Consider the following 9,693-nt stretch of genomic DNA (forward strand, 5'->3'; position numbering starts at 1 on the left):
TAAGTCAAACCCACTGTGTTTTGTCTGTGCAGGTTTGTGTGTCCTGTCCTGTTTGCTGTAGGCTGCACGATTCCAGTGGGTGGGTTTGGGGATGACATTACGTGGTGCCGGCATCTCTAGCGGACTTTTCCCACCTCCTCTCCGAGTCTCCCTGCTTTGCTCATGGGCAACTAGATTGGGGGGGGGACGACAACAGTAAAAAGAGTGAAAAAGCAAGACAAAGCAAGCAATTTTGCATGTTGTGAAAATTAGTAAACTCAAAAGGTTATAATACTTGACATTATTAACATTCTAGATGGCCTTTTTTAAATGAATTCCTACAATCCTACCTGTAGGGCCTGAATTTCTGGTAGCAGCATTTTCCACAACATGAAGCCTGCTAAACCCTGGCCTGTGTACAGACTCTGGCAGGGTTACACCTGAGTCTGTATGAAGTGTGGATTGTGAGGGTGGGATGGTACGTGCTGTTACAGCATCCAGAGCAGAGCCCAAGAGACGGTTCTAATAGAAAGCCAACAAATATATCAAAATAAAGACAAAACACGAATTAAACTACACCTCAGAAGAATGATTTCATTTCATTATTAGAAATGAATAACAAGCTCAGAAATCTTGAGAGATATAAGTGGAAAAGTGAGCAGGACCCTGTACCTGCAGCTCAAGCTGTAGGACCTGAGTCGTTTCCAGATGTTGAAGCCTCTGCTGGGTCAGCACAGTCAGCTGATCCTGCAACTGGACCATTCTGTCTGCACCACTGCCTGATCTGCCCTCTAACGTGTTGTTCACTCTGCCCTCAGCTTCCTGAAGTCGCCGCAACTCAGATGCCACCTGAGCCACACGAGCCTCCATATCACTCTGGGCCTGTTAATTATATATTAAGCACACTGTTAGTTCAATGTTCATAGCACATTGTTATTCATTCATGAACAGTTTATTCATTCAGTAGAACAGTACGGTTTAAAGGACAATGGTAATCACTACAGTAATTGCAGCAGTAATCAGTCTAGGATACGGAAGAAGGGATAAATAATCACGGGTGGCCCCTCATGCCTCAGCCACTCTTTTCTCTACAGTGGAAGCCTTAAAAATAGTGAGCAAATATCACCTGAACACGTAACTTTCACTATAATCCTCATAAACAAGGACCCACAAACTTCCCTTATAATCATTTACATAGTGGTAGTTAACGGTACAGCCACGTGATATTGATAAGGTATATACAATAAAAATAAAAATTAACACATTTGCTCACACAATTAGCCTGAAGACTTTCAAATGTTAAAAAATAAATAAACCAGTGCGATTCTATTCACAATTGTTCTCTACTATAATTCAAAGAGATGCTAGTCTGATCACTTTGAAAATAAGATGAAACTTGAGCTTGAAGCACATATTTGGTGGTTCAGGGATAATCAATTCCAGTTTGGAGATTTCCTTGCTCAAAAACAGCTGATTCAACTCACCAGGAAAAAACGGTTTTAATAAAAATAAACTAAGTCTTAGAGCAGGTGTGGAAATGATGACCCCTAGTGTATATCTGGGCTAGTGAAGTATATCTAACCTAATAAAGGCGAAGTTAGGCTAATAAACTAACCAGTTCATTCTTTCTTAATACATATTACTGCTTTATTTTTGTAGTTGTATAAATATTATTCCAACAGTCGTTATATACACATATTAACAACAGTAGACAACATCGACAGCAATGTAACTGTATATTCCACTCACTACATATATCTTTATTCTTTCTGAAATCCCCAAAATGACGTCCAATCATATCAGGCGGAATGAATTAGATACAACACTCTCATGAGTGCTCTTTGTGCCAAAATAATTTTTTTCCTACCTCTGGGGCACATGTATTAGATTTAGGAAATCCATAATCATTCTAATTAATATAGACCAAGATTTTCTTCTTAAAACTTAATACAAATTCTGCACTGTGTGTATTAGATATATCTCATTATCTACATACTATATTTAATCTTATTCTGACATGAATGCAAAACAGAGTTTTAAATGGTTTAAATACAGCTAAACATCAGGAGGCTGAGTAGTACCTTGATGAGAGGAGCCGTGGCTGCAATGGCAGCAGCTGTAATGGCTGCCGAAGTCGAAGCACCTCCTGCATCCCCTGATGATAAAGCAGTGTTAGGATGGACCTTAGGAAGATTTGGTTCACTGCTTTGTGGACATCCTGCATCCAACAGCTGTACCTTCACCTCCCGCCTCAGCGGTGCACTGTGGGATCTACACGGTCCAGTGAAAAAAAACATATTGTGGACACCATTTACTTCTGAAATGGATGCAATGAATAATGTTAGTGCTTAAAAGTCAGGCCAAGCTTACCTGTGCTTTAGGGCAGCTACAACAGCACCTCTCCCATGAGTAGAGTATGTCGATATTAACACATCCTTCCCTGGAAGGTTTTCAAATGTTTGTTGAAATGAAAAAAATGTAATGAACACCATGTACATGCATAATAAATTAGGTAGAGAGAAAATTACCTTCTTGCTCTGTGTCTCTTGTTTTGACTGATGTTTTTTGTGAATCTTTACCTGCTCTAGGAAGCTGAGATAAAGAGAGAGCATTGTTATTTAATCTTTGATCATAATCAATGCATAAGCTAGACAACACCCAAAACCACATAATATTCAACACTTATAGCAGTGTATATCTTGCCATGCTGTGGGAGTAGTTTAATGACCGTTACAGTTCTAGCACTAAATGACTAGTCACCTGAATTGAGAAGGTTCAAATTACACCAGTCACACTAATGTGTTTCTTATAGGAAAATTCATTTAAGCTCAAAAATGTAAGAATAAACACAAATAATGTCTGTGGGACTCTAACTACAATTTTAATGCTGCTTTGAGACGATGTCTATTTTAAAAAGAGCTATACAAATAAAATTGAATTGAATTAATATACACAGGAAAGATGTTGTTGATACAAACAGTCTTGTATCTGAATTTTAACTCAGTGGTTTATGCTCTTGTGGGTTAAAATGATCAGGAATAAGAAGCTCTGATGGCCCTCCAAAGATAAACATGATGTACACAGTGGTCTATTGGCCTGTAATAGTTTCATTATATTTAGAAAATAAATCTATTTGTACAATCATGATTGAAAATATGCATGAAAGAAAATAAAAATTATTGTTTGAAGGTTACTCTTATCTGGTGTCTCACATCACTTCTACCGGCAACTCCAAAAACTGGATTTGATGCTGTATGATGTTGGTCTTCAGGTGCTACAAAAAATAAAAAATTTTAAAAAACAATTTAAATAAATAACAATTTATTTTCACACAGTGCTGTGAAAAAGTGTTTGCCCCATGCTGATTTCTTCTGTTTTGTGTATATCTCATGCTAAATTGTTTCAGAAATTAAAACGAAATCTAAAATAAAACAAAGGCAACCTGAGTAAAAACAAAATACAGTTTTTAAATGATAATGTTATTTATTGAAGATAAAAACGTATGCAATACAAACTGGGCCTTTGTGAAAATGTATTTGCCCCTGTAGTTACTAATTCCCCAAATCTATGAAACAGCATTCATAATGGGGTTCAGCTGGACTAGACACAACCAGGCCTGGTTATTCCTAGCCCTGTTCAATCAAATAAACACTTAAATAGAACTTTTTCAACAACATGAAGTTGGTTAAAAGATCTTACACAGTAACACACTATACCAAAATTGAAAGAAATTCCAGAAATGATGAGGAAGAAGGTGATTGAAATACATCAGTCTGGGAAGGGTTACAAAGCTATTTCAAAGGCTCTGGGACTCCAGAGAACCACAGTGAGAGCTATTATATCCCAATGGAAAAACTCAGCACAGTAGTGAACCTTCCCAGAAGTGTCTGACCTTCCAAAATTCCTCCAAGAGCACAAACACTACTCATCCAGGAAGTCACAAAAAGCCAAAGACAACATCAAAGGACCTACAGGCCTCTCTTGCATCAATAAAGGTCACTGTTCATGACTCCACTATCAGAAAGACACTGGGCAAAAATGGAATTCCATGGAAGAGTGGTGAGGTGAAAACCACTGCTAACCCAGAACATTAAGGCTTGTCTGAATTTTGCCAAAACACACCTTGATGGTCCTCAAACCTTTTGGGAGAATGTTCTGTTGATTGATGAGTTGAAAGTAGAACTGTCGAGGTCCTGTTACATCTGGCATAAACCAAACACAGAATTCCACAAAAAGAACATCATACCTATGGTCAAGCATGGTGGTGGCTGTGTGAGTGTGTGTGGATGCTTTGCGGCTTCAGGATCTGGGTAACTTGCAATAATTGGGTGAAACATGAATTCTGCTCTCTACCAGAAAATACTAAAGGAGAATGTCCGGTCTTCAGTCCGTAAGTTGAAACTGAAGCGTAACTGGATTATGCAGCAAGACAATGATCCAAAGAATAGGAGTAAATACTAGATCTAGAAGCAAGTGAAAGACTGATCTCCAGTTACCGGGAGCATTAGGTTGCAGTTATAGCTGCTTAAGGTGGCACAAATAGATTTTAAGTTTAAGGGGGCAATTAGTTTTTCACATTGGTGATAGGTGTTGGATAACTTTTTTTGCTTCAATAAAATATAAAATAATATTAATAATATCAAATAAATAAATAAATAAATAAAAACTGTATTGTGTGTTTACTCGGGTTGTCTTTGTTTTATGTTGTATTTCGTTTGAAGATCTAAAACTATTTAGTATGACAGATACACAAAAACAGAAGAAATCAGGATGGGTGCAAATACTTTTTCAGACAGTGCACAGGAGATACAGCAGAGAGAACAAACGTACCTGTGGGTGAAGCTGAATGTGTGTTTACAGGAAGCACAGGAGAAACCATCTCCTCCAGATATCCGCTTTCAGCCAAACAGGAACCATGAACAGAGTCTGAAAGTCTCCGCACATAAATATTAACATCTCTGTGGCAAGATAAATCCGACTCCATATTTTCACTCGGGTTCTTCTGGTCAAAAACTGCGTTAGTGGAGCGAATTAAAACATCAGCGGCATCAGAACTGGACGTGGACTCATCCAAATTAATGGTATTTACTGCACATAAGTCCATTGTCTGGAAATAGCAAATATAACAGATATTAGTTTATATTGTACTAGAATTATATATGTTATACATTATTATTATTATTATTATTATTATTATTAGACCCTGTGTATTGTATATTTGAATATTTAAGAGTAATATTCAACTAATTCAAAAGACTTACAGTGAGTCACTTACTCACTTGTCAGGTAAATTATATATAAATAACTAGCCAGTTAAAATGAATATAACTGCTCATGGTTGGAAATATAATTTGTACACAGAGAATATTTTAAAAAGCGCTCAGAGAAAGCAGTTATTCACCCGTCAGTCGACATGTACACAGCTCTGTTCTTGGCGTTAGTTTTGAATTTGGCGCCGCTGGAGCAGTGAAGTCCTTTGGGAGACTCAACACGGTTCATGTTATAATATGAAGCCGAAGTGTGTGTGTGTGTGTGTGTGTGTGTGTGTGTGTGTGTGTGTGTGTGTGTAAGTGTATACAGCACACTGTCACTGCACACACAGCACTAGAAACTGGAAAGTTCTCTGTAACTCAACAATACGTACAGATCAATCCACAACTGTTGCTGACAACAAAGTTGACACCGGAAGAGATTGTCTCATGTATCTAATTTCAAAATAAAAGTATTTACCCGTTCGTTTAGTGTGTTCGTTTAGATACCATAGGTCTATAGTTCCCGACGTTGCACAAGGTCTACGATTTGAATAAATATATCTGTTTAAAAAGTCGTGTCTTATTAACTATATAATCATTAACTTATAATCAGTATTTTGTTATCAGTATTTCCTTCTTGTCATCTGATCAAGTCTATCAAGTATACTATTTTAATTCATAATTAAGAAGTAAGAACTCCATTACAATAAAAACAATTTATAACACCCCTAAGATTATTATCAATGTGGGACCAGTTTTAGTTAACAAATAATCAGACAATTCTATCAAATTTTGTGAAAGCCAAATCTTCCACACATCGGGCTCCTTTTAGCGATATGGATTACGTCGCTGACAGGGTTGCGTTTGAAACATATTCTTAATTTCCGAACGTTAGTTTCGACATAACAAATATTTGTGTATCAGTAGTATGTTACACATTATATGCAAATACTTTATGTACTGTTGCATTCTTTACATGATGCATTTTTATTTACAAGATATAAAAGTATTGTTTTTGAAAACCACCAAGAGTCTATTTTCGTTGCGAAAGTGCGGCAGTGTTTCTTTTTCTATATCTCCTACCGTCACATGTCCTTTAGAGGCCCTACAGTGTAAGTGTGTCTCCGTCAGATCTAAGGTAATATCCAAATCATATTGTATATATGTATACAATGTGTATACTGTGTATATCTCGTATTGTGATTTGTTCAAATGTTATTAGTCTCGTTAGTGGCTTTGAGTGACAGATATGAGCTAGCTTTCCATCTGCATAGGTCACTGGAGCATACTGTAGCTTAATCTAGAGCTATATATTTGTGCTGAAATAAAAATGAAACATGTAATAGTTTTATATCCGAGTAATTCTGGAGTATATGTCGGTGATTGTGTTTGTTTTAACTCTGATGTGCAGAACAAGGGTTTGGACTATGGCTGCTCAGGTCACAGAATCGGATCAAATTAAACAGGTAGGTTAATGCAGGAAAGACCAGTTCACAGGGTTTTATTGACGCTTGTAGAATGTTCTAGTGTTTTTAACATGTGTTATCTTTCAGTTCAAGGAATTTCTTGGCACCTACAACAAACTGACTGAGAACTGCTTCATGGACTGTGTGAAAGACTTCACTACAAGAGAGGTCAAAGTGGAAGAGGTGTGAGAGCCACCAAGATGAAGAGAAAACTTATAGAAATATTCCTGATGTCCTTTAGTGCTTCTGGTGTTAAATTGTAGGCTGGTGCTGTGTTTTTCATGTGTCTTGTTAGAGGTTGTGTGCTGCTCTGATGACACAGGGGGACTTTGCTAGTGCAGATACAGTGTTGTTTTCTAGGGCGGTCCAAATGTAAGGGATAAGGATGATGTTTCACTGACACCACCTAAAAACAACAGAGAAAGAGCTTGTTTTCTTACTTCTTTTCCAGAGACATTCAACGTCATATGAATGAATCGAACGTAGAAGTAGAGGAGGTGGCAAGTGTTGGACTCCATGTCCCAGAATGCGGTGCAGTTGTATGAGCTTTTGCTTGGCTAGTTTGTGGTTGGCTGTGATTCAGGTGGTAGAGCGGGTTGTCCACTAATTGTAGGGTTGCCGGTTCGATTCCCGGCCCACATGACTCCACATGCCGACGTGTCCTTGGGCAAGACACCGAACCCCAAGTTGCTCCAAGCTAGCACCTTGCATGGCAGCTCTGTTACCATTGGTGTGTGTGTGTGAATGGGTGAATGAGAACCAGCGTAAAGCGCTTTGGAACCGCTAAGGTTAAAAAAAATAAATAAATAAATAAACCCTATATAAGTGTGGAACATTACCATTAGTTAGCTAGCTATCTATCTATGAGAGGACAAGGATGATGGTGATGATGTTATGTTAGCATGAAAGCTTTGAAGCTTTGCAACCTTATCTGTTTGAGTAGAGTGTACAGATGAGGAGCTGAGAGAGCTGTACAGACATTAAGTACAGAGTAAAGTGCTGCTGCATCACTCGTCAAGATGAAGTAGGGGGTTCCTGTAGCTGTACCCTAAACCAAAGTGAAAACAGAATATCATGTTTGATGAATGTGAAGAAGATTAAAGATAACGTATTGATTATAAATGATCTGCAAGTTGTTCAGGGTGGATTTAATAGATTAATGTTGACAATGAATGATTTAAAATCAACATATTTTCCCCATCTGCCCACACTTTAGCTTCATTCTGATTGCATAAACAGCTATTTTTGTTTTCTCAGTGGGATAATGTTCAGGTTGTGTCTCTTTTTTTTCAGACCTCGTGCTCTGAGAACTGTCTACAGAAGTATCTGAAAATGACACAGCGGATCTCGATGCGCTTCCAGGAATATCATATCCAGCAGAATGAGGCTTTAGCAGCCAAAGCTGGCTTATTAGGCCAGCCACGATAGTCGACTACTATGTGTTTTACAGACTCTTATCCTCAGGCTGTAACTCTCACCCTGCTTGCTTCATACTGGACTGATGAGGCAGAGGACATCGTGTCAGAAGATGATGTGCTCCTGTTGGGTTCAGATCCTTAGCAATGGTGGGAGGATTGTTTTCTGTTCCTCCAATTGTGAAGACTCACCAGGTCTTGTTCGGGATTCTGCATAATGTGTATTTTTTTTTTATTAAGTAGTCATGACCTTTTTATGTAATCACAGCAAACGTACATAACAAATAAAACAAGTAAATAAGTCTATTTTATACTGACTCTTATTATTAATCTATCTGCTCTAACTGCAGTATATATGTAGAGCCAAGCATGAACGATGATGATGATGATGATGATATTCTTTTGCATGGCATTCTGGTTGTGAATAAATTGATCAACTACTTACAAACTTGTTAGGGGCCAAGCACCAAAGATGTGTAGGCACCCTTTTCTAATTTTATTATTGTTGTACTTTGACAGAGGAGTCTATGGCAGCCCATAGAACACGCTGTAAGTATTTGATGAAATTTGTCACAGTGCTAGAGGGCAGTCTCAGCTACCTACCCAGCGATTTTTGGTGTATGCCTTTCAAGCAGTAAAAACTGCACCAAAAGGCCAAAATTGGCCACATGTTTGAAATAAAAACTTCACACTGCAATTCCACTTTTGTTGGGTCTTGCCAAGTACCATGATGTTAATTTCCATTGTATTGGATTTTTCTCCATTTTTAATTTTTAGAGTTTTTTTCACTTCACATTCAAATTTTGTCCAATTAGACAATTTGGATCACAGCATTGAGACCAACCTGGGAAAAAAATGTTTCTCAGATTTGTGATATGCGAGATGGGTTGTCCATAACCTGCAAACTAATTTGATGGTGAAGTTGCCAAACAAGATGTGAGGCCATTTCACTGCAACATGTTTTACCTATTGACATATGTTCAGCAATATGACCTGATGTTAACAAACAAGCTTTGCGTTCATTTGCAATTTGCAAGGGTTACTGAAAACAGGACAGCAGGCAATATCTCAGCAATGGCTTGACATATAGCAATCAAATTTAGTATCTCCCTTTGGAAGTAGGAACTAATGGTCCCAGCGGCTTCTAGTCTTATTTCGCCATTAAGTGGTTGGGCCAGAAAGTGCTTATTATAATTATATAGTCATTATGTTATTATACTTACTGTATAAAGCCTTATAGGTCATATGAATGAAGTGAGTTGAATATAGCCATGAACAATTTCTGAGAAAGAAGCAAACATGAGCTTTGTCCTAAGCTCAGTAGAGAAGTGAACATCTCTGAGACTATTATTATCTGAGATATGAAGCTATAAAGAGAAAGTAGCTCTACCTTTTCTCATTTTTGCTTTTAACTACCATTAAAGCCCCCAATTGAGACAAACATAATGGCAGACATGAATGCAACCTTTCAATCAGAATATCCTGCTCAGACCTCTTTTGTGAAATTATGACCAAATATAACACAGTACTGTACAATACTTTCCTATTTCCCAAAGATAAATGGATGTGGAACACACAAGA

The 9,693-nt window shown here is 37.7% G+C and overlaps 2 protein-coding genes across 4 annotated transcripts in view; one reads left to right on the forward strand and one right to left on the reverse strand.

Annotated features, from left to right (window-relative positions):
- Positions 1-6,089, reverse strand: part of kiaa0586 (KIAA0586 ortholog) — a 97,422-nt gene extending 91,333 nt beyond the window's left edge. The window contains exons 1-9 of one of the 3 annotated variants that reach the window (XM_053632141.1): positions 5,381-6,089; positions 4,810-5,086; positions 3,192-3,253; positions 2,508-2,571; positions 2,350-2,419; positions 2,061-2,250; positions 652-861; positions 330-501; positions 15-170 (exon numbers count right to left, since the gene is read on the reverse strand). In XM_053632141.1, coding sequence (XP_053488116.1) covers positions 15-170; positions 330-501; positions 652-861; positions 2,061-2,250; positions 2,350-2,419; positions 2,508-2,571; positions 3,192-3,253; positions 4,810-5,083 — 1,198 coding nt within the window. In that variant the 5' untranslated portion in view covers positions 5,084-5,086; positions 5,381-6,089. Of the gene's footprint in view, positions 1-14; positions 171-329; positions 502-651; positions 862-2,060; positions 2,251-2,349; positions 2,420-2,507; positions 2,572-3,173; positions 3,254-4,809; positions 5,087-5,380 lie in introns of all 3 variants that reach the window. The other 2 variants (XM_053632142.1, XM_053632143.1) reach the window with 2 other exon arrangements.
- A 218-nt stretch (positions 6,090-6,307) lies between these two features.
- timm9 (translocase of inner mitochondrial membrane 9 homolog) lies at positions 6,308-8,414 on the forward strand. Its single transcript, XM_053632992.1, has 4 exons — positions 6,308-6,369; positions 6,643-6,697; positions 6,785-6,880; positions 7,991-8,414. The coding sequence occupies exons 2-4, from the start codon at positions 6,659-6,661 to the stop codon at positions 8,123-8,125; spliced, it is 270 nt and encodes an 89-aa protein (XP_053488967.1). The 5' UTR covers positions 6,308-6,369; positions 6,643-6,658; the 3' UTR covers positions 8,126-8,414.
- Positions 8,415-9,693: the final 1,279 nt, after the last annotated feature.

The sequence above is a fragment of the Ictalurus furcatus genome, chromosome 9 (assembly GCF_023375685.1).
Source record: "Ictalurus furcatus strain D&B chromosome 9, Billie_1.0, whole genome shotgun sequence".
NCBI classification, from domain to species: Eukaryota; Metazoa; Chordata; class Actinopteri; order Siluriformes; family Ictaluridae; genus Ictalurus; species Ictalurus furcatus.

What these genes read in the sequence shown, in the direction of transcription:
- timm9 (XM_053632992.1), top strand. Translation starts at nt 6,659, where the DNA reads ATGGCTGCTCAGGTCACAGAATCGGATCAAATTAAACAG. An exon ending in AATCGGATCAAATTAAACAG is followed by an intron (nt 6,698 to 6,784) that starts GTAGGTTAATGC and finishes GTTATCTTTCAG; the next exon opens with TTCAAGGAATTTCTTGGCAC. An exon ending in GAGAGGTCAAAGTGGAAGAG is followed by an intron (nt 6,881 to 7,990) that starts GTGTGAGAGCCA and finishes CTTTTTTTTCAG; the next exon opens with ACCTCGTGCTCTGAGAACTG.